The 25,893-nt window shown below is 30.3% G+C and overlaps 1 protein-coding gene across 2 annotated transcripts in view; it reads left to right on the top strand.

The window, feature by feature from the left end:
- Positions 1 to 1,599: 1,599 nt before the first annotated feature.
- Positions 1,600 to 25,893, top strand: part of LOC143258653 (mannosyl-oligosaccharide 1,2-alpha-mannosidase IA-like) — a 46,230-nt gene continuing 21,936 nt past the window's right edge. The window contains exons 1-3 of one of the 2 annotated variants that reach the window (XM_076517931.1): positions 1,600 to 2,540; positions 14,050 to 14,280; positions 23,641 to 23,721. In XM_076517931.1, coding sequence (XP_076374046.1) covers positions 1,902 to 2,540; positions 14,050 to 14,280; positions 23,641 to 23,721 — 951 coding nt within the window. In that variant the 5' untranslated portion in view covers positions 1,600 to 1,901. The remainder of the gene's footprint in view (positions 2,541 to 14,049; positions 14,281 to 23,640; positions 23,722 to 25,893) is intronic. The other variant, XM_076517932.1, reaches the window with a different exon arrangement.

Raw genomic sequence — 25,893 nt, 5'->3', positions numbered from 1 at the left:
TACTAGTCGAGGAATTGGCGATGGGTGATGATGATTAGCTGCACCATTTGGTCTTTCACTTCAAAATCAGGGACAGCTATTGCAGATATCCCCTGAGTAGCTTTGCAAAGTTCAACAATAAGTAAATGTAGCGTATTCAAAACAACCACTCTAACTCCCATTTTGAGCCTTATAGTTATCAATTATACAATTATTATAAAGCAGCATATTACAAACAAAGTTAAGGATGTATAAACCATTTGAAAAGCCAAAATCACACAATTCAACACACAATGGAAGACACATACTTCGCATACCACAAAATGTACAGAAACCCACAGATACGGCCAAATATCTTGACTATAAATTAAATGACCTAATTAGTGTAAAGATTAGCGTCATACGCTACCTGTATTTCATAACTGGCAAGATTTTCAGTATCAAAAATCCCAAGAAGAAGGGAGAGCAACAAATCAGTAGGACTCTCCATTGTAAAAGATACATGGGACACTTAATAAAAGAAAAATAAAGATATTCACCAAGAATACGCGAGAATAAAATTACAGGCACATTCCCGTAAGCTAAGATTATCTCTGAAAGTTTACCAAGGATACGTAAAAGGCATAACATCAGTGCAGCATCCATACCAGAAGCCATAACACGAAACGATCACAGATAGAACATACTAAACCATTTAATGACCTGACAAATGTGAATGTCGATTTCAGTACACCAAAAGACAACAAACACGAGAATTGAAGAGCGTAATAAATGAACGTCACTGATTAATCTATAATAGTCTGTAATGCCAGAAAACAATATCATACAATCAATTAGAATAATGCTAAAATAATGGAATATGAACCATATTAGAGAAACAGAAATATTAAACAAGCCTTCTACGTAACACACTCGTTCAATGTAATATAGAGCTCAGCAAAATTTGGGTACCTCTCTTAGAAGCACTCGAATAAGCTAGTTGATTAAGTCTTAGAGGAGAGACGTAAAACAGTACCTTAACCTTCTATTACATATAACTAGGTTCAAATCTTAGCAGGTATCATGACAAAAATAGTGCTTTTTTTCTACAACTTCCCTGAATTCAGCAGCATATTATAAACCGTAAAATAGGATGATATGATTAATTTTTTGTTTGTTGGTTAGATTTTATAAATGAAAAATGAATGTATTACAGAAACACATCGATATCCCTTCTTATTGAAACTTTAAAAAAAAGAGTTTGATAGCTTTTATTTATTTATTTTAATTCCATGGAGAAAACACGCCATTTTTATTTTTATTTACAAATAAGTATATTTTTACAGATTCTATTTGCTTTAATGTAAAGTAAAAGTTGCTTTGCGTGTTTAAAATCGCAGTTGCAATTAGATCTCTAAAAGAAATTGTATTATTTGCAATTTAACTAGATTTTGGGGTATTATGTTTAGTAATCTAATAGGGAATATTATTTCCTTTACGAATAAGCACAATTTTTAAATATTTATTTGTTTAATGCAAAGGGAAACTAAGTTGTTTCTTTTGCATCTAGTGCTAAAAATGTTTATTGTGATATTTATGATTTAACCAGATATTTTATTTATGTTTTGTAATTTTCATTAGTTTACTAAGCCATCTTTTTACTCAAAAGTTAACAAAAATATTATCAACATAATTTTTAATTAATGTAAAAAAATGCTTGAACTTAATAAAAAATGTTTTGAATAGTTTATTGAAAATTCAGGACTTATGATGAGTAGCTGATATTCCACGATTTTTATCGACAGGGACAGAATTTCCAGAAATATTGAGTGGTAAGAATGTTGGTTAACGACGATGTAAAGTCAGTCCTTTCTGCCATTTAACGGAGAAAGTTGGAGATGTGTCATGTTTGAGTGAGAAGCTCATGAAAACACTAATGTGTCATGGCATCCAATGCAATTCTACCAACTTATCAACGATACGTTAATGGTGTTCCACAAGTTTCACTACGAAAAACAATAAGGTTACGTGAAAAATTTATAATTTTGTTAGTTTTAGGTACTTTCGGTGTGATTTGTTTAGGCTCCCTTTTTTTCCTACCCGAACTTCGTGGTGGGAAATCAATCCATACTGCTTATAAACGTTTCAAGGAAGCAGGGCCCGAGTTACTTTTACCACCCCCACCTCGTGAAGAAATTGATGCAAACTTGGTGAGGCATGGAATTGTAAATAATGTAGAATTAGATCCACATAAACATGTAGATAAACTTAAATTTAATTTGAAAATACAAGAAGATATTGAAAAAGAAAAAAATAAGAATATAGATGTAGAGAGTGAAAAAGCACAAGTGGAATTGCCAAGGCCCAATGAATCAAATTTGAATGATGGCAATAATGATGTACAGTTTGGCGTAAAAATAGGTGATGAAAAGTCGGAAAGTGGGAAATCTTTTGGTTATAATAATATGTATAAACAAGAATATTTGTCAAATGGAAAGAAGTTTGGAGGAGATGTTTGGGTGGATGATTACGGTGAACCAACTGACCCTGTAATAAAAGAAAGAAGAAATAAAATCAAAGTGGTAAGAAGGCATTGAAGTTTTGAATTTTTAAGCCATGAGATTAATTATATTTGACTTCAGTACATTGGTAATACCTGAATCTTGAAATATAATTTAAAAAAAAGTAATGAAATATGAAGCTACAACAAATGTTTCAAGGAATGCTGGCAAAAAAATACATCATATAAAGAAAAAATATAGTTAATACAGCTGATGAAAAGTACAGAATAGTTAAGTCTGTCAATATTTATAAGCACTTTGATAATGTAAAGGTTAAAAATCAAACAAATTGTGTATGGGCCATTATGTTGTATGAATTACAATTTGGTTTTTCTGTTTGTTGTGTTCAAAAACTTACCAATTACATTGTCTGTGTAGGATGTGCTAGTGCTGAAAAGTTAAAGAACTGGATCCAGTGTATGTTTGTCTTTTAAAAGTGAACTAACTTTGGTCCATATCTTTGTGTATTTGGTGTCCCTACTTTAGTATTCAAATTTGTGTTTACAAAATTTTAACACTTTCCCATGTTCTTCCATTGTATAAATTTTTAATTTTTTTTGTTTTTTAAACAGTTATGGTGATACTACAGTTATGCTTATTAATAGTTATGGTACTTGTACAGAATTTCTCCAGAAACAAATATTTTTTATATGCTAAAAAACATGTAACACATTGTAAACATTTTTGTTATTATTACATGAGTTTTCTATGATTCAGGGCTAGTAGTTCTGTCATTTGCTAAAATTAACAGTAAAAACAATAAATAACTTGCATCATAAAATTATAGTGAGTTGTATATATATTAGTGTCATATGTATGATAATAAGTGTAATTATAATGAAGTTAAGGATATTATAATTGACATTATGATCAAGAATTGTAATATCTTTGAGTTATGAACTACTACAAATAGATGTCTCTGACACTCGAGATGTTACTGGAGAAATTCTGTATAAGTACCATAGTTACATACTTGAATATGTTTCCAACATAGAATGCAATATAACTCATTATTCTAACTGTTTGAGTATAAGGCTTTACCTTTAACATTTGGACAAATAAAGTACATATGTAATAAGTCTAATAACTTTCTTAGTTTTCAACACTTTCAGCATCTGTGCAAGAATATAAGCTACATTTGATTATTGTATCAGCAGACTGCTTTTAAAAAATATTGAATGCTTTAATATTTACTAAATCTTTTATTAAAGAATGTTTATTTCACCTTACCTTGACATAATGAGTAATTAGACTCGGTTATAATGAAACGAAGAAATATGTTGGCTTTATTTGCTTTATACAGATTTCACAAATTAATGAAAGGGTGTTAAGAAAAAAGGTTGAAGTGACAACATTTTAAACGTCTTTAGTTTCTGTTTCCCTACTGCCTTAACTGAAGTCTGATCTGAATATTCTTTTTCTTAAACTTGTATCCTTTGTTCTTATTGCTTGAAGGTTTTGACAAAAACATCTTGAATTTTGGAGTTTAAACCTTTATCAATCTCTTAAAACATCAGACATGCCTCTCCTTAGCTAATCTGCTGAGCAAAACATCAAGTGTTTTCAGCCTATCCCCATATGATAACTTTATCAAACCTGGATTCATCTTGGTAGCATCTCAATGGCTGAAAATATTGTTAATATTGAAGGCAACAAAGTGAAGAAACATTGCATTTTGATCATCATAAGTAACATAATTTAAACATTTGATTTAATTAGCTATGTTTCTTACCAGATGTATACGTTTATTTCCGATTAGAAGTTAATAATTGCTCTAAGATAATGGAACTAGTATTCTGAGTGCATGGTAACCGGCAACTTAAAGTAAAAATATCACCTCCTGTGGTTTGTACTCTTTTTTTTTTTAGCACATAAGCTGAAAATAAAATCCAATTTTCCTGATTATTGGATTATATACATTATGTAAAAGGCCATAAGTTATCTTGTAAAGCAATTCATATGTTTTTATCATCTTGAACTTCACCTATAATTTCTCAAGCAAGACATTAAGAAGGATTAATGTAGTGATAACCAATATTCATAACTAATTTTATTGAAATGTATGAGCCAGTATTATTCAAGAATGTTGAATAGTCCAAATATTTCAGTCTTCAGCCAGGTGTGAGAAACCTATTAATTTGATATAATATACAAACTTAATTAGAATGAGAATTAACAAAGGATCTAGCACATAATTTTTAAGAATACCTTGTAACATTAATCCTTAATGACTTCAACTATTAGTAACAAAATCCAGCCTTCAATCCACTTAACTATATGTAGCTGAACTCTTCTAGTAGAGCTAAGTATACAAGCCATATTCAGTTTTGTGTGAGTGTCCATTTTAAAAAATATTTTATTTTAAAAGAAGTTAACAAGTTCATCCCCAGCACACTAATAAACATACATGCCTGAGTTGGCTGTGTTTATGTAATGAAATAAGAGGTCTTAAACACTTAAACCTCAATATTAAAGGTCACACAATTTAATACATGACTCTCACAATATGAACATTTTTACGACAACCTGTACTATGCTATTGGATGTATGTAAAAGATGTCAAAAGTTACATTAAATGACTTTAGAATGAAGTACAAAGCTGTTTGTAAATTGGAAACACAGAATGCTGTTTCTGTAGTGTCAAACAAGATGGTGATGTCTGAAAAAGTTATTCTGAAAGAAAAAAGAGAGGTATAACCTATAAGACAATAGAGAAGTTGTTGGAAGCATTGCATTCTGTTTGTAGTATGCTTATTATTAAAAATGTCACTTCCCACAGACTGCCCCCAGAATTATAAAAGAATGTTGTACTATAAAACAAAAGGAATCTTGGAGTCCTTTAGATTTTTCAGTTGTTGAGAAGAGGCCAAAGGAGGGCTAGTAGAAAGATACATGTGATGGAAAGGTTGTTATACAAGGACAGGTTAAAATCTCTAAAGTTATCTTCTCTTGTAAAATGTAGTTGGATGGGATTAGATTGAGGTTTTCAAGATTATTAAGGAAATTTATAGTAATGATGCATCATCATTTTTCATGATTAATGGTTAGAATGTGTGACAAGGAGGGACACAAGTATAAATTGACAGGGTAGGAGTTATTTTAAGCATAGATAGTTTTGGTTTTTCAAAAGGCTGTTTGACTTTGGGAATGAGTTACTTTAGATGTAGTAAATTTTAAGAGCTTTTAAGGGAAGGCCTGGTAGCCATTTGAAGAAAAGGTTTGGTTTTAAGTGTTTTTTTTCTAAAAAGTTTAGTGGATGGAATGGCCTAAATGGATCAGTTAGCCCCTTTTGCCCTTATTTTACTTGATATTGTATGCTAGAGATTGGATCCATATAAGCGGGTTAAATAATGGGATGTTTGGGAAGCTCTTAGTGTGTTTATTAAAAATTGGTTAAGCTACACACACATCTGTAAAGAGGCTTAGGAAACTGAAATTAGACAAAGCTGTAGGAGAGCTAAGGTAACAAAAAGTTTGGGAATGGGAGATTCAGAGCATAAGAAATTAAAAAATATTTGAATTTTTTAAAATGAAGTTTGAATATATCTTGAGTGGGTAATGAAGGAAATTTTGTTATAAATATATAATGTTTCAATAAGATTGTCATCATCAGGTCAAGTAGTTTGTATAGACAAAAGAATATACGTATAGTATGTAACAAAGAAGCCACATGACTGGAGATTGGTTAACACTTTGGTATAGGTATCTTGGTATCTCAGGGTGGTGGTAAACATGAAGGTTTTTCTTGTGTTCAATTCTGTCTGGTTATTGCATGTTATTTTATAAACACTGTTGGTATTGTGATTAAAAAAAATTAATAGTTATAATTTTAGCTTAGGGCTGGGGTTTTAAATAATTTGAAGTCAATAGGAATATCAATGGCAAGATTTCTCCAAGTGCTGATTTCTGAGATAAATAATATACTGCAGTGTAATGTTGTGTTGTTTGGTGTATTCATGTTGATCTTGTATGTGAATTGAGTTCTGAGGTTTTTGTTCTGGTGATTATTTGGAAATTTTATAATGTTTCTTAGTATATTGATTTTTTTGGTGTTGTTTGGATTCATGGTGAAATTCCAGAGGATATAAAAGCCTGTGTGAATGACTTTTCAGTGATTATTGGTATTGAACTGCATGTCAGATCTAATCATCTCAAGATTAAGTAAAGATAACTTTGTTATTTTCATGTTCAATGGTAAATTTAATGTGAGAGTAATTGGAGTTTATCAGTTCAAAGAAAATGTATGGTTTTCGTAGAAGTGAAACCAATAATAGTATCATCAACATATCTGTACCAGTATAGGGGAGGACAAAGTCTAGAGTATATGGCTTATCTTCTGATCTGCATCATAAATGTTGTTAAGAACAGGTGAAACTGTTACCCATGCTTAAAATATGTGTTTGAAGAAAGTTCTTGCTGTTGTGAATTCTAAGAGAGAAACAGAAAGGGAACTGGGGATGTTAAATGATTGGTGTCATTATGGTATATGTCAAGTGCAATATTACAAGCTTCCTTGATGGGAATGTCTTTGAAAAGTGATATAACCTCATAGATAGTCTTAAAGGCTTTAGGGTTTAGTCATTTAATGTGTTTCTGAAATTAAAAACATCTTTGAAAAAGAACCTACAGATGTTATACAAGATGTTAGGACCAAGGCTACGTATTTCCCAAGATTGTAGTCCAGTGAATTATAGGTTGGTAGTATAGGTCATATGGGACACTCCTGTTTGGTTTGGTTTGGAAGTGCCATAGAGTTGTAGTGTGCATGAGTCAGTTTTCCTTAGATAAGCACAAAGATCTTCATTAATTATCCTTCTTTGTGTGTGACAGGATTTTGTTCAGTTATTATACATTATCACACAATACCAGCCTCATTTTATAAGATTACATGTAATAACTGTTCAGAATTCTACATTGGAGAAACCGGGAAAAATGTTGGAAATTATATTCACTGGACATAAAAAGACAAAAACCACATTTACTACCATTGCAACTCAACAAACCTCACTAGGTTTATACAAAACACTGTAATTTTAAACAAAGAATCAGACGTCAACAAATGCAAAATAGTGAAAGCTATCTTAATTTGAACAATTTATCATACTCTAAACCAATACTCCAGGGTACAAAGATCCATTTACTAAGTTGCTAAAGAATCTGATCTTGATCTCTCTGTTCCTTACTATGTATATGTGTGTCAGTGTAAACCACTTGTAACTGATGATGAGAAAACCACATCAACATGTTGTACATTTTAATAGGTAGTTCCAGTATCATTCAAGTCATTTCCAAACTTATAAGTTAAATAACAGTTTTAGTGATATACCTGTGCATATAAACTTAGTCACTGTCATAAAATGTTAGTAGTTTTTGGCACAAAATAGAATAATTTAGTATAATGGTTAAAATAGAAGGCTATGGTATAATGGGAATTGCTGAAATTTGGTTAGATTTTGTGCATATTGATTAAAAAATTATTTCAAAATTCCAAGTTACAAGTTGTTTAGTAGTGATACTCTTTATAAAAGAGTGAACAAGGTGCTGTTTATGTTGTGATGAATTTACAAGCTCTTAGTGGTGAAGCAGAAAAATGATAGTGAAGAGCCTGAAGATTTATGTTATAATTAAAATTTTAGAGGTAAAAAGGTTTCAAGTATAAATTGTTGTAGGCTACCTGAAAGAAGAGATCAGTGAAAAACTGTGTAATAAGATTATGGTTACTCTTAGTAAGAGTACTGATGCAATAATTGCCAAAGAATTTCTTTTAAAATATTGATTAGGATTGTATGGGGTTAGAGATTTCTTGAAGTAATTTAGGATGTTTTTTTTTTGTACCAAAGACTCCAAAAATGTGTGAATAAAAATATATTCTTCTACAAATACATCAGTATATACTTTTTGAATCAAAAGGAGATAAAAACTCATATCTCAAAAAATCTAACAACCTATAACTCTAAACAAGGTGGCCTTGTTGAATATATTTAAATGGACTTAGTGACATATAGCTAGCTGTGCATGTAAGCAATTAGCTGAGTAAAAAGTAGCTAATATAACAGGGTAATAACAGTTATTACTTTTCACAAATCTAAGGCAACTCTTGGAGAATTGAGATGTTCTACACAAATTGATAATGTTATGAATTACTTTATATTACTGGTGCTACTCTGGATTGTATAGGTTGTCTCTTCAGCCTGATTGTATTATAGAGCAAATATTTCAAAATGAATGCTATATAAAATCAAGCATGGTATTTATTAACAAAATTTACTTTTAACTTCTCAACTGTAATATGCTGTCTTTTACTAATAATGTTTCTGTAATCATACTTGTTGTAAGAACTAAAAGCTGATTTTATGAGATTATTTCAGGATATGGCTTGCTTGACCCTTTTCAAACTGGCTCAGTGTGATATACATGTTTGTCTACACATTTACATGTTAAGTATTTGCACTATAACTTTTGATATAGCATGTGTATCTTCACAAAATTTGGTAGACTTTTAGTAAAGATTACAAGTGTTTTGTATTTAAAAATCCTGGTTTTTCCATGAAATATTTTTACTAAAGATTTGTGTTTGAAGATAGTGTTTCATTGCTAGTCTGGGTACAGAGTGATTTCATGTTGATTGAGAAAACTATTCTTTGTCTGTAAAACCTTTCATACTATTTGCAAAATCTCTGAAACCTCCCAAGTACAATTCAAATGTTTGTTTTCAGTAATACTGTGCATTTTGTATTTTATTATTTTCTGATTATGTACGGTCTGTCACTTGACCAACCTCGTAAACATCGTAAAAAAAAAATTAGGCAATATAAATTATACTTTTTTCATGCTCAAATGACTACAAATTATAACACTAAAATACAAATGCTTAAGTAGCTTAAGTCTCAATGCTATATAATTACATATATTTATTTTTATTATATTGACCTTCCAGTCATGCCTAGCTAACATTACATAACTTTCATTGATGTGATGCACATGCAGATGTTATGTATCCAGCAATATAAAACTGACCTTTAGTCTTACCTGTTTTGGCTGTGTTTTAGTGGACTAGTATTTTGTAATATATAGACATATTTTAATTATTATACATTATATATGTATTTTTGTAGATTATTACTATTTAGAAATAAATTAGAAAACTTACTTTTTTTAAATATATTGGGTTTTTTAAATATATTGGGTTGAGGAATAATTCATTTTCAGCTCATTAAATGGAATGTCAAGTGGACAAAATCGAGCAGCGTTTTTCAAGTTATAAAAAATATATTCATAAATGTAAATGCATTGAAGTATTGTATAGTCGCATGTAATGCTTGAATTTATTTAAAAGCGCTCACGAATTATTCCTCAAAAATATTTCATGTCATTTGGTAGATAATTTTTTGCTTTATATATACAGTTCAATAACCAAAAATCATATATAACTATACTGATACTATAGAATTACATTATAAATTATTAAGCTTAGTAATTAAGATTATTTAAATTTTAAAAAATGAAACTAAGCAGACAAAAGACACAACATGCCTCATTGAAATCTTGGATCGATAGAACATTGTAGAACCCAGTCACAACAAACCTTACAGCAAAATGTTCATTGAGGTAAATGAAATAATAATTTGATAAAAGGTTTTTCTTTCCAATTTGTTAAAGATCATTACATGATAGAAAAAATGGATGTTCTATTATTATGGGCTTCAACACCAAGTTACCTCTTTTTGCTACTTGTAACTTATCTGAAGGCTTTGGCAGGTGATGCCTTTAGCCAAGATTGGTCACACAAGTATCTTTATGTTTACCCAACCATCTTATTACTTCATTAGGTGATTTCTTTTGTCCACTATATATCCTTTTGATGGCTCTTTATTGACTACCCCAGCCTTGGTTTACATGGTTATAATGACTACTACTCTCCTCTCTGGTCCCTCTTGCATCTTTGTGCTTTGCTTTTATCCATTCCTTGGTGAGGAGATCTGGTTCCTCCTATTAAGTTACTTCCTTGTTAGCTGGTTCCATCTATGTATCTTCCATGGAGGTGTTCCAATTCAAGTGGAAGGCATTCTGTAGGGGTCTATCCTGATAAGCTTACTGTGACTCTTATGGTGGAACGTCTAACCTGGCATCCTACTCTTCTGGATTAGAATGCTAATGTGGGCCTTTGTTCTCTTACTTTACCTCCATTTGACCCACCTTCTATGTGTTCCATGTTTGAACTTTTCCTTAAAATATATTTTTTCCTCCTCTTAGCCTATGAATGTCATAAGTCGGACTTGTTTGCTGCTGACATTTGATGATTCATGTCAGACCATATATCCTCCCCTTTATCTAAATTGCCCTTTCTTCTGAAGACCTCAATAGTTTAGAAGAGGGGTTCCTTCTTGTTTTCTGCTTTTGGTCCATCGTTTTCTCACCTTTACTTTCATGCAGATCTGGATATGCTTTAGTGCTTGGTCTGGGCTCTTTGTTGTTATATAGCCTGTACTGTTCCTTCCAGAGTATACATTTTTGACTCTGTATCCCCTGACAACCCAATTCTTTTCATGATCTTTCACTTTCCACCCTTATCATTGGCTCTGTGTCTTGATTTAGTTGAACCCTCCTCCTAACACAGATTGAAGGTTGTATCTGTAAGACTGCTGGATTTTGAACTGGAGTTGACCTGCCATATGCACTTTGTCCTGCTCTAGCTATTCTACAGATTGGAATACATCCAGTTTTTTTTTTTTTCATATTACCTACAACCTCTGTTCAGTGGAGTTGAGAGTATTATATCATATGATTCAGATTCCAGTCCAACTGTTTTCTCTTCTTTTTTTTTCCATCACTGTATGTTGTACTTTTTTTCACACTAGGCAAAGAGTATACTTTGTACAGAAGTGGTGCTGTCTCTCACACATCATTCTCAATTAAGAGGATCACTAGTATAAAGTGTTCTTCAGATACTTTTGAAGGGTGCTATTTTTCTTATCCTTAATACAATAGTCCCTCTGTGTTTTCAGTGTGGGATTATAGTTATATATGAGAGCAACAAAAATGTATCATGATGGAAGTTAATTTTCTTATATTGAAATTATATTTCTGAAAGGTACTTATTTACTTGTATTTTACCACCCTTCCTCCCCACTAAAAACTGGTGCTTACTTTTTGTATTAATTCAGTGATAGCTTGGTAGAATTGAATGTAGGCAGTCACATGTGTCAATAGGGTATGATGCACTCCTGTTAGTGGGGAGTTATCACATGATGATTTGTATGCGAGATGTATTGAACCATGAGAGTGCATATTAAAGCATCACAAAAGTAATTGAAAGTGAGATATGAAGAACTACCTGGCATGGTTCTATTTCAAGTATATATGCCACTTTTCAGCTATCCAGAGCATCCAAAATTTGAAAATCAGCAAATAGCCAAAACTGAATTTTTTTTTCATTCATCATCTCTTTCTTCAATAGGCTTAGCAACTACCTATTTATAGCAGTAATTATAGGTTTTATCATCATTTGTTAGAATAAAACAGTCCTCACAATTTTTGACTACATATTTCATTATTATTCTATACAAAATTAAAAAACTATCATAATGTGAGTGTAAATTGTGTTATCACCCCCTTGAGATTAGCTTTCTTACAGAAATATAGTGTTATTTTAAAAAGCTTAACTACAGGGTAAAACAGGAATTTTCAGTCAATAATAGATAAATATTAGATGACTAACATGTAGAATACTTGATGCTTTATACCATGTACAATAGGTGTCTGTAGATAGCCATCTCCCATATTATATGTGAAGTGAAGGAGTAAAAAAACCCAAAAAAACACATAGTATATATACAGGTTATTAGAAGCCAGATGTGAAGATTCTTTCTAGCATAGGCATTCTGTTGTCAGTGCAGATGCCACTTGTTTAGTTACCCAGTGTGTTCCAGAGTTGAAAACCAGCAAGTAGCCAAATCTTGGATTTATTTTTGTTCATCATCTTTCTTCAACAGACCTACTACATATTTAGTTACTGCAGTAACTATAAGTTTATCATCATTTGATAGACTAGACAGTTTTTGTGATCTTTGACTACCTACTTTATTATGTTATGTGAAACTTATAAAGCTGTAAAATACACTGTAACCTGATAATTTACTTACAGCATTTTATAAAAAGTAAACAAGTGTGAAGAAACATTTGTTAAATAAAAAGGTATGTAGAACTGGTTACTGAATTTGAAGAATGGATCCAAACAAGATATGGATGGAAGCAGACATATCCGACATATCTCTTGATTGGCTAATGATCACGTAGTAGACTAAGTTATCTTGACATTATGTGGAGAGTAAAAGCTCTACATTACTGGCTTTTCCACAGGCAAAATAGAACCAGAATTTACAATCTTAAAATGTTACTGTGCTATAAAAAAAGTCAAAGTAGAGTTATAGAGTTAACTACAGGTAGGATATAATGAAAGCTGAGATTCTAATCAAACACCAAACTTTCTGTACACAAAGTGAGAAAGCCAGTATGATGAGGATTTTATTCTCCATGTAAAGTCAAGACAGCTGAGTCTGTTTTTGATCATCAGCTGATCAAGTGGTATGTCTGCTTCCATCTCTGTTTTCTTTGGTTCCATTTTTCAAGTTCAGTAGCCAACCCTAAGAAGTGTTTTTATTCATCAATAAATTGTTTCACTTATTTGTAAAAAATAATTTGATGTATGAAATCAAACTTTTTTGTTAAACCAATTTCAACTCTGCAGGATTTGTTAGTTTTCTGAGTAATCTCTAGAAGTTTATTTTCTATAATTTTTTTTCAGTTCAGTAGTGCAGTTTTGTCCTCAAATTTTGAGGAACTTTGTTTTCTGTAGCTTGTAAGCTAACAAGTATTTCAGTCAAAATAATATGTGAAGTGAAGCTTTAGTGTAAAATGTTAAAACAAGTTACAAAAGATGAAAAGTTTTCTGACTTGCATTTCCAATCTGTTATATATATTCTTCTACTTGTACATCTTAATACTTTTGTCAGCCTTTGCTTTTAGTCCAGTTGGTTTTGATTATTTTTGTTGCATGTATGCTACTTAGAGTTATAAGAAATTCAAAGAGCCTGGTATCTACAAAACTTAATGTATTCAGCTGACCTGGTAAAACACTATTGATAAAGTATAGTACAAAAGTAGTAAATCTTTATAATTTGAATAATATATTTTCTTTGAAAATCTGTGTTTAGAATTAACAAGTTCAATACAAAATTATCCTAACTTGGTTTCTTTAGGAATCCAATATTCTTGTATGGCTTTCCACTGCTACAAGAAAAAGTGCAGTTTTATTTAAAAGAAATTGAACTAGTTTCAGTATACATTTTAGTAGTCACTTACAGCTCTAGGGCTGTGCTGTGGTATATTTTATGATGCCATAAGTCTTCTGTTTGCTTTACAAATGTATAACTGATTGAGAATATAAAATATGTTATCACAAATCTTTAGAATTTTATGGTTATTTTCTGTGTTCAATATCTAATAAAGTTTGTCTTTTTAATTTTTCTAGATGATGAAGCATGCATGGGATAATTATGTTCGATATGCATGGGGCCAAAATGAGCTAAAACCAATTAGCAAAAGAGGTCATTCTGCTGGGATATTTGGTAAAACTGCTATGGGAGCAACAATAGTAGATGGCTTGGATACATTATTCTTAATGGGATTGAAAGACGAGTACAAGAAGGGACGAGATTGGGTAGCTGAACATCTGAATTTTGATCAGGGAATAAGTGGACAGGTACTGAAATATCATAGAGAGTTGTATAATATTAACTAATTGTTTCATATAATAAAGTACTGTTAGTTAGTATTTAGTAGCCAAGTATCTTGTGCTTTTAGACTGTGAATAAGTTAATTTCTAGGATGTTCTTTTTTCATATAATAAAGTACTGTTAGTTAGTATTTAGTAGCCAAGTATCTTGTGCTTTTAGACTGTGAATAAGTTAATTTCTAGGATGTTCTTTTTTCATTGTTAAAAATTTAACAATCCTGTTTACTTCTGTGTCAAATACTCAATTTTAAGAGCTTTTACTTTAATATGTAACTTTGTATTATGTTATTTTTCTGATGATTAATGGTATTGCAAAAAAATACCAATGCAAATCTACATGCATGACTGTAAGTGATATTGTTACATAGCTATTTCTGTTTTCTTAGGAATTACATTTATATCTTGAAGATATTTGGGGTTCTAACCCCATTTTCATAACTTGTAGATTAATTTGACATTTCTGATTCTAAACGAAAAAGAAATTTTTTGTCACAATTTTGGAAAAACAAAATATGCTGTACACTGTAAAGAGGTGAAATAACTGTAGCACGTTAGTTAAAGAAAGTTATTTTGTTGCTTGTATTATAAATTTGAATTAAAATTCAGACTGAAATGTGTCATTATGACATCAAAATATCTAAAGACAAATAATTCAAAATTATTTTCGATACTAAGAAAGAAATGGGTTGAGATTAAACCATCTGCATTCATTGGTTTTAGAATGATTCAAGTTTGCTAGGATGTTAATTTATTGAAGTAGCTACACTATGTTAATATTTTCTGTAAAAGCTGTTATCACTACTTAAAAAACATTTGTGAAGCTTATAATAATTACAATATGAAAACGTTGAAAATTTGATATGAGAGTGGTTAACATCTTTTTCAAGTGGGGTATCTATCCTGTAGTTGCAACTATTTCATTTATATTCTTTGTACACACGCATATATCATGAACTTCATCATCATTTTGTCATTTATGAGATTATCACTTGATCTCTCCTAATGTTTTTTACACAAGCCTGGTTTGTTTTTATTCATCTAAACAGGAAATAAATTTTTCTATTAAACACTCTATTTCCCTTTTTCAAAACAAGGGTGCGTACATCTGGTTGAGATTATCTAGGAAATTTTTAACAAACTGTTTACTGTACCATATTATTGTGGATGTTAATTTGGGTAAAGTATAGATTTATGTTATTTTGTGTGATATTTATCTGCTTACTTGTTTAAAATATTGATGTAAAATCTGGTCTTTGGATGTTGTTATGTGTTTTATTATAATTATTTTAATATTTTTTTCTGTTATTATAGCAATTTTAACTTATTTTGAAGAGCATAAAAACAAGAAAAAAAATCTTAATTCTTCATCACAGAGGTCTAATACTCATTCTAACAGGTGTACATATAACAAGAGAAGTATATACCATTATTATGTCTGAGAGGAAATATTTTGCATGTAAGACTGGTAGTATGCCAGTTTGTGAAACTAAATGTGAAATTGCATCTGTATCAACCATAAATCAATTAGAAATTGTTTAAGTCAAGGAAGGACTTTGTAGGAATTATTTTAACCAAAATGTGAAGCTATGGCTATGCTATTATATAAATATGTTGTTATAACTAATATGAGACGTGTTGAAGTTCAGAAAAAAAACTGTAGAAAACATTTTACGTTAATGTGAATTTTTTTTTAGAAAACTTATAAAAGACATTTATCTAAATGTGGATCATATTCAGAAACAAATATATGAGATAATCAGGTTCCTTGTTTATTTCTACCATGGATACAGTGCCCATATTAATTTTATCTTGCAGAGTTGTACATCTTCACCTGATTGCAAAAAATAAACAAATCACATCAGATTAATTATGTAATTTAAACAAACTTTGTCTTTAATTTGGTGGCATAAGGCTTGCATATAGACTTGCATACTATTAGACAAAAGGTGTTTGATTACATCTTTGTGGAGTTTCTGAAGTAACTGACAGTGGTGAGATGATGCTAATGTTGCTATTCTAAGAAGCAACTTCCATTCATAATACTCATATTGTGATAAAGTGAAAGAGCATTGAGAAACAATTAAATTTATTTTTGATATTTAAAAATTCTGTGGCAGGTAAAAGATATCATTATACCTAATACTTTTAGTATTTCAATTTCCATGATTGATTAAGGGAAATATAAAATGTTTTAAATTGAGTTGGCTAAACCATTTAAATTTTAAGATTTCAAAGTGAAGAAACTATTAAATCAAAGGATGTCAGCATGCCTGTTTTACTATTTTTGCAATGAATATGGTTAATCTGAAAGATCATTTTTATTTTGAAAATTGAAGAGCATCTGAGGCCTCTGACATTTTATATAAGATTGAATTTTGAGCTGACTGTAAAATAAGCAGGAACTACCAATTAGAGAAACACTTGTAGAAACTTTTCACCATTGTTTTTGTAATGTGCAGTTATCATGCATTTCACATTCAAATTCAACTTCATACAAATACTCAGTCTCAGCTGTCTGTCAAAAAAGGTTCAACATGTTCATACTAAGGAGAGCTGTTTACATGATTCCTTTCAGACTGGTTTTGTGAGTGTTAAGTGATATCATTATCTTTACAGTTAATTTTTCCATACTTTAATTTATATTTGACTGAGTGTTGAAAATATAATTGAAAAAATGTTTTAACTCCAGAGGGCTTTTATTTTTGTTGCCATTTTTTACTTTACAGACTTTTATCAAAGTATAAATGTGAATTAGGTTTTAAAACAAACAACATCTAAAAGACACATAACAGGCTCTTTATTTCTTCAGTGGATGTAACATTCAGATTAAAGCAAGTTCTAAACTTTTGTACACCCATTATGAAGTTATGAGGTGAAACAGGATGATAAAACCAAGTTTTCACTTGAGTTAGAAGGCTCATTATTATTTCTTTTAAGTCACTTAATCTCACTTTTTTATACTTGTTTTTAAAATTTGCCCTTTAACAGTGCCACACTTCAATTATTAGTCATTTTGTAGTTATTTATACTTAACTGTAAGTTAGAAGAAATTAAAGTAAATATTGGATATACATGTATAGCATGATGGATCAAAATGTGAAGGTACAGTTTTGTCAAAGGAAAAACCACAAGTAAGATTAACTTTTGCCCTTTGTAATAAGAAAATACTTTTTACAATATATATTAAATGTTTAAAATCAGGTTTACAAATGTGGAACACTTGTTCAAGATATTACTTGAAGCAGTTACAAAATTTAATAAAACATAAAATATGCATAGTATTTTACTTCAGAATAAAAATACAATGATAAAATTAAACCAAAGAATTGTAAGCACTTAAACGCTGCTGTCAAAAACAGAGTAGGTTGACATTTACATCATATTAGCAAGTTGACAAATGAAAGTAATACTAAGGTCATCACTTGCAATTGAAGTGAGATCATAACAGTAAAGCATGAAAAAATTTGTACTGTAAGTAAATTGTTTCAAGAATTTTGTTCAGTTTAGTATTCACTTGTCTTCAGTAATAAATTATGACATGGTAGTTTCAAGCTTCTTTATGGTGCTCTTATTTTGTATCTTTGTTTAACATTATAACAGTTATCTCTGTTAGTTGCTTGTAGAAGTTAAGATGATTGGTAATAGAAAGTTCAATGACATATATATGTGTTGTTGGTAGGGTAAAAATTTAAGGAACAATCTCAAGTAGTATTTTAACTCTGAGTTTTATTAACATTTTTTCCCTAATAAAGTATAGTTAAGAATAGAATAAAAAAGTAACAAACAGCACTGAAAAAAAAAGTTGCTGTTTACATGACATGTTTTGATTTGTATCAAATGTGATTAGTATTAACAATAAGCCTTTATTCAACTGGCCCAGTTGTGTAATTTTTGGTAACAAAGGTGGTCCACTTGAAATATGGAAAAGTTAAGTTAGAATAAAGGGATGAATAAGGCTTAATCTGAAGAGTATTCTGGTTTAACTTTTATATGTATATAATGGTCTTGTTGGTTTTCTGTTTCCCTGGAGCTACTCCTCTGTCTGTTTATTACTAAGAATTTGTAAGTGTACCTGCTTCATAGATGGTTGTATTTATCTTCAACTGTTTGCCAATTTTAGTAGTGTTGATGGAAACTTTTCTCGGACATTTGTTATGGCTTACCATATTTGCAAATGATACCTCATCATGGTCATGTACATGTTCTACATTGGTAGAATATTAAGCATTTTATTCACTACACATGCAGATAAGCTTTGAATATGAAGCTTTTGTCATTTAAAATATATGCAGTTTCACAGAAAATGTGCCAGTTTTCCTTACAGTCTTTCCTGATCACTGGATTCATAAGAATTTCCATAGATATTGTATTATAATAACACTAAGGCTTCAAGCAAAACTTCTCTATCAATGAGAGAAAAAAAAGAATTGTATCTCCTCCATTTCTTTTTAGGTTTTGAGTTGGCAAGTGCTGTTGGATTTCTCCTACAATAGTGCAAGTTCTGTGAAAATTGCAAAACAGTTGAAGAGAAATGACAGATGTGTGTTTTAGATGGTGGAGTACTGTATATGAAGTTATTGATAACTTCAATTATTTCATATTTAATGACATTTCAAAATAGGTTCTGTGTAGCTGTTGTAGTTTTTAAGGTTAAACCATTAATACCCATACCAGCTGTTCTGAGATATAATTTTAAATCGTTAACAGCACTATACAATGATCAACTTTATATAATCTGAATCGGCAATAGAATTGAACCGGTTGTGTACTATGATAACACTATGTAACAAAATTTTTACTTTTTCTTGTTTCTGAGCAGAAAGTGTTATTTACCAATTGCTTATACCTAAAGTAAATGGAAAAGACCTATTTTTCTCTTCAAACTTTGCTTTTTTGACCTGGATAATGAAATTTCCAAATTTATTCACTTCCTAGAACATTCCAGGTAGATTCAGTACTGAGTAGCTGATAGAGAATTTTCTCGAACTTACAAGAATTTTCAAGAACTTTCTAGAATGTTGTAGAATTTTTAAGAATTTTCTAGAATGTTGTAGAACTTATGGGAATTTTCAAGAACTTTCCTTAGTAATACACACACACACACACACACACACACACACACACACACAAAGGCTCACCACTCACCACTTCAGTTTAGTTCTAGCTGCCTAAGTGAACACATAGACCAATTTGATTTTATCAGAGATGGCATCAAGAACCTGCAAGCATTTTCCAGGTGCATTCTGCTATGTATGTGGCCAGAAGGTGGTGTTCCCACCATTACACATAAAATTGGGTCTTATGAAAAAATTTTTCACAGCTCTTGATAAGGAGTCTGCAGCCTTCAAGTACCTTCGAGACTTCTTCCCTGAGCTGTCTTAGGCAAAGGTCAAAGCTGGTGTGCACAGAATTTTTCCAAGTAGCTCAGTAGGAATGAAAAAAAAAGCTTGGGGCAGCTTTGTTGCAGTGGTTTGGGGCTTCTTGAGAAATCACAAGGCTGAAAATTATGTGGAATTGGTTGAGGCTCTGGTGAAGAACTATGGCAAAATGGGCTGCAGGATGTCCCTGAAAGTCCATATTCTTGACACTCATCTTGATAAATTCGAGGAAAACATGGGAGTATACTCAGAGAAGCAAGATGAGTGCTTCCATCAAGATATACTGGACTTTGATTGCAGCTACCAAGGAGTGTATAATGAAAACGTGATGGGAGACTGTATTTGGAGGCTGATATGTGAAAGTGATTTACATTGCAGTCACAAGTCTCAAAAAACTACTCACTTCTAAATATTTTTGTATAACTTTGGTACAAGTACATGTAAATTTTGATTCATATGTTGTTTTATTCAGACCTTATAAAAATGAAAAATGTGCAAATTTGCCCATTTTTACATAGAAAATAGTTTAATTTCTAAATTTCATTATCCCAGTCACAAAAGCAAAGTTTGAAAAAAATAATGGCCATTTTCTGTACTTTTACAACATAAGAATTAAGAAATAACACATATTATCCAGGAACAAAATTTGTGTTACATAGTGTAATCTGAAATTGGTAGTTTCTGATTGTGATATGATCAGTAAGATAATATTATGTTTTATTTTTGGCCAATGTGCTCTGCAAAGCTGGAATCAAAATTATTTGTCTTAACATTTATACATTTACAATGTACATGCAGTAATTTGATTCTCCAAACACCTTACAAGCTTTCCTAGTTTTGGAAAAGGGCTATGTGTATTTTTCAAATGTTTGAGCCCTGAAGCATGTTTGGTGTCATATATATATATAAAAAATTAGAAAAGTAACATTCTGATTAAAAACAGTAGTAATGTTTATAAAAGTTCAATTATTCATTAAATTTCATACGTGCATGTATAAAATCAATTCCTTTAGACTAATACAAGAAGTTTAATATTGGACAAAGCAGTGGCATTTGTATTAATGAAAGTGCATTTACTTTGAATACATGAGCATTCATATTGATAATGTTTATAGATTGTACGTGCCTGGTCAGCATTTATAAATTTCAGAAGTTGCATTCATGGTTTGTCTTAAGTTCTGCTTGGTTAAGAAACCTGTAGATAAATCTATGTGTGGTCAAACTTTTAATTGCTTTTATGACACTGGCTACCTAACAGACACTAATTATGGGCCTAATGGCATATTTGGAACCATCGACTCCCAAGATCTCGCTTATTTTGAGCCCTGTATTGTTTCTCATGCTTATAAAAATATTGTGGTTTAAGTTTTATATCTGTAATTGAAGTCACTCGTATGCTTTGTAACTAACCAAGGGAAATGAATAATTAAAACTTGTTTATTAGGAAACCAAGTACTTAGCCAACATAAAAACTTAGTATTTTTTTATATTTTCTAATTAACGTAAATTTAAAATTAAGAATTAGAAAAAATCAATTTAGTTTCTAAAATAACTTTTTATAGGGACAAAAATTTAAAATCATTAGGAAATGAATTAGAATGAAACTAGAACGTCTACTTAGATAACCTTGTATTTTAAACAATGTTTAATTTCTTCACACTAGCTCTAGCAATGTTTCATTTTTACAATGATGGTACCAGTTAATTTTTTGAAACTTCACTATGCAACACTAATAAAAGTTTTAGATTTATTTTATGAATGAAGAGATTTCCACTATAATATAGTATTTTGGAGTAACTGGTGTTGACAGAAATAAGTTACAATAGCCTGTACTATGAATGATTAGATTAGTCAAGTTATAATTGATGTGAAATCTTATCTTTATTTTTTTAAAAATGTAATTATTGAAATAAAAAAACAAATATTCTAAAACTATTGAATCAAAGTTAAAGTTACAATTATTTATAATGACATTTAGAAAAAAAAAGTAAACAATGTGTCTGTTTACAAAATGTTTAGAAAACATTATTACTTAAACTGTTAAACCACATAAACAGTATGTAAAGCATTTTTCTCATGGGAATTCTGACTTCTAAACAATTAAAATCTGAAACAAATGTTATAAAAACTGCTGTTTTATTAACTGAAATCTTTAAGCATCATATCTGAAAGAAGCCAAGACACAAGAATTTACTACTATAATGGTTAATTACTGTTAATACTGTTGTAAAAATAACACGTTATTGGCTGAGTCATTAGCTGTATTATTGTGGACTCTATATGTGTTTTTCAGTGTCAGAAAATCTCAAAATACTTTTATGATAATTATTAGCTTAATCAAGTTAAAACTGACATTTCTTTTTGATACTGTATAGTAGTGTAAGGACATAGTCTGTTTTTGTTGTTAATTTCAGCTCTCCCCTAGATCTGTACCTACACTTACACAATATTAAATAGTACAGTTATTAATTTCTGAGAAAAATGGGCAGAGGGGCTGTTTTCCCCTAGACCCTTTAGATTTGTACAGAAAATGAATAGACATTCGTACTACTTGGAACCCTCATTTAGATGCATGCTTGCTAAGATGGTCAACCAGCTATTAATTAAAAACATGACAGTGCAAGAAAGAACATTAGATTTACACTTCAGGTAATACCAAAGCAGTCAGAATTGGCAGTGGGTACTGTCACCTAGTTACCTTCAGTTTAGTTGGTAGCTCGAAACTATTAACAGTGGTAGAGAAACTTAGTAGTTTTGTAATAACTTCCTTGACATTGGGAATCAAATCATGAGATGATCCTTACCACAGTTATGTAGCTTTTGTACTTCTAACAAACAAGCATAATAACAGTATGTGACTATTCATGGATGATTGTAATAATCATAAACCTTAATTTGGTTATTTTTGTGACAGTTGAGTTACTCATAATTTCAATTAATTAATTAATCAAAAACAGTAATAATTGGAACAGCTAATTTTGTCTAACAGGTTATTTTGTGAGAATTAATGTAATTGTAGTTTTGACCAATTGTTGAACTAATTGAAAATAGTAAACACTGGAAATTCTAATCTCAACTAGTTGATTATTTTTGTAACATTAATCAGTTAATTGTAATTTCAGTTAATTGATCAGTGTATGAGACACTCATTGAAGTAATTGCTGCTGATAAGTAATCAGTCAATTTGCCCAGCTCTAATTAGAGGTTGAAATGAAGTAGGGACAGTTGGTATTTGGCTGAGATAGATTGTTACAGATTATTGCATATATGTAACACTTTTAAAGTAATAAAATATGTGAATCTTTGTTTTTATTACACATTATCTGTAGAAGTTACTTAATAAACATTTGAAACTTTTTTTTTTACAATAATAAATTATAGTGAAATATTGTAAACAGAAAAATTTATTATAAAAGAGGAAAGTTAAACCATCTTTTAAGAAATGTTTAGTAATTTATGGAGATGAACCTGTAGAAAAGTCATACTAAAGATTTTCAAGTTTTACATAGGGTATGAGTGTTATTTCAGGTTATTACTGATATAAATATTGATTTGATTTGTACAGTAAAAAGCACAATGATTTTGCAAAAAAAATAGTATTTCAAATCCTTTTTTGAAGAAGATTAAACAATAAGTTGAATGTTAGAAATTAGTCAAGATGTGCAATTTTTCTTCTATTTAAATATCTAGCTATTAGCTCAGTAGAATCTCAAGTATAAAGAAACTGATATATTAGTGTAACTACTTTGTGTGAGTTAATAGCTGAAATGTAAAAGGTTGTTCCATTCCATCATAATTAATGCTGTAACTTCCTGTGATTATCATTATGGGATTCTGATCAAAACAAGCCACTTGTATGTGGTTATTTTATACTTGAGCACATTCAAAAACAGATGGAGATTTTTCTTATTAAGAGGTTTTGTTCATTTAATTTTTTCCTATTTTGTAGCATTCAGAGATATCGGTGTTTGAAACAAATATCAGATTCATTGGAGGGCTTTTGTCATGCTATGCTCTATCTGGAGATGTGGTAAGTAATTTTATTAATGTTTTTTGTTTCTAGTGATATGGTGAAATTAGCAAACCATTACCTGTAAAATATTGTTATAAAATTTACTAATATCACATTAACTGATATTCATTTGAAGCAAGCAATATTAATGGAACAAGTTAAGGTTGCAATTATAGTGTATGTTTAATAATTAAATGATGACATCATCTAAGCATGGACCTGTGGTTAGTGGTGAACTGTGGATCTGAGGTGTTTGGGTTTTATGTCTTAATACTCCAGAAATAGAAATTGCATTATGTACTTTGAGGCCATTGGTGTATTATAAGAGTTGCTGATCAAATCTCGTTATTCAATTTGACAAGAATAGAATTAGCAGTAGGTGGTGTTGGCTTCATGCCTTTCCTTAATAAACAAGTCATGAACATAAAATATATTTTCCAAATCAGACTTTATAAAATATACGGAACAGTGATGTATAGTCCCGTATTGTACATTATGTTAGAACATGGATCCCTGTGTAGCGTACTTAATTTTCTTATTTTATAGTTGATTTCAGGTTTTATAAACTAAAATTTGCCTTAATAATATTATCAAGTTGTTGCTTTTAGAACTTTCTATTAAAAGTACTTAAGTAGGTTTTGCAGAACAGTAGGAGGTTTGATAGAAAATATAGAAAATAGTAGATCTGAGTGTAAAATAATCAAAGTACCTTTTGTAGAGCTTCCAATAATTTCTGTGCAAAATCAAGATTTTGTTAAATAATTTCAGACTGAGAAAACATTTTATATGATGAAACTTTGTAGAATGGACGGCAACTGCCTGTTGTGGAGACACAACTGTAGAGAATGATGTTTCAAAAGGCAGAAGATGTCCATTCTACAAAGTTTCATCATGAATACTCTGCCTAAACACTCTATCAAAGAAACATTGTATATATAGGAAAATGGTGTTATTTTTTTCTGAGTTTGTCATTCACATCAAAATACAAGTTGAAATGCCTGTCAACTGATGGGTAATATTTAAACTTAATTAAAACAATGTAAGTTTAACACCAATGATATGTTTCCAAGTAATAACATAAACAAAATGTTTTTAAAAAATGTAAAATTATAACAAAGCTTCTTCATCAACATGTACAATTTACTTTCCATATACCAACAAATAAAGATTTTGAGGTGATACTATCTTGCTTACAATAAAAAAAAACATGGTTATTTGAGAATTAATTCAGTAATTTTCATAACTGGACCTTGAATTATTTAAGAATATTCAATGTTGTTTGTCTGAAGTGTTATCTTGCTAATATTGTTTAAAATTAACTCAGCAGGGTGTAATTAAACAACAGGCTTTAAATATTAGAAATAGTGTTAAGTTCAATTTTGAACCCCTTTAGGACATTTTCCATAGTTCATTGTGCTTATCTACAAATAGTGGTTGAGATTAGTTCAACAGACTCAAAGGTGTTAGGGTGCAAAGAATTGCACATTTTATCTTTTGTGTGTGTTTGTGTAAGGGAGGTTATATTCTCAGTGTCATCTGATCTAAATTTGGAAAAGATCACTGTCTGATTTCAAATTGTATGTTTTTATTCAATATATCAGCCAATGTGAATGGTCCAGCACAATAGGTAACTAGGATTAAAGGAGCTTATCTATGTTATATGTTAAAATTATGTACACTATGTGTGAGGGAATTTTGTAAGTTTTTATATTAAATGAGAGTAAAACAGTATTGCTTTCTTATTACATTATCATAAAATAATGGTTAAATAAATGTTAAGCAATAATGAATTAGATTGCTTCAGATAATTAAAGAATAAGAAATTCAGATTGTAATATATTCTAGATATGATAAAGCACAGCAAATTTTACAAAGTAATGTTAGTGGTAACTCTTGCTCAGTTCTTACAAAATGTGTCGGCTAGCTGATAATGACATTGACATGTACTTTTAAATACATGTAAAAATGAACAGCAGTGTGTTATCAGCTAGAATAACAGCAAAGTTTGTAAAGAGATCCACATAGATAATGAAATATAGCAGGATTGCAGCAAAGACATGAATATATATGATCTTGGAGATAGTTGCACAGTTAAAAGCTAGTCAAATGATAAGACAGTTTTATAAACTGGTTTATAAGTCTTGCAAAGTTAGGGTAACACAATGTGGACTCATTTGCAGACCAACAATA

The sequence above is a fragment of the Tachypleus tridentatus genome, chromosome 8 (genome assembly GCF_004210375.1).
Source record: "Tachypleus tridentatus isolate NWPU-2018 chromosome 8, ASM421037v1, whole genome shotgun sequence".
Lineage (NCBI taxonomy): Eukaryota > Metazoa > Arthropoda > Merostomata > Xiphosura > Limulidae > Tachypleus > Tachypleus tridentatus.
Note: the sequence above shows the minus strand (reverse complement) of the source record. Positions and strands in the feature narration are given on the sequence as shown.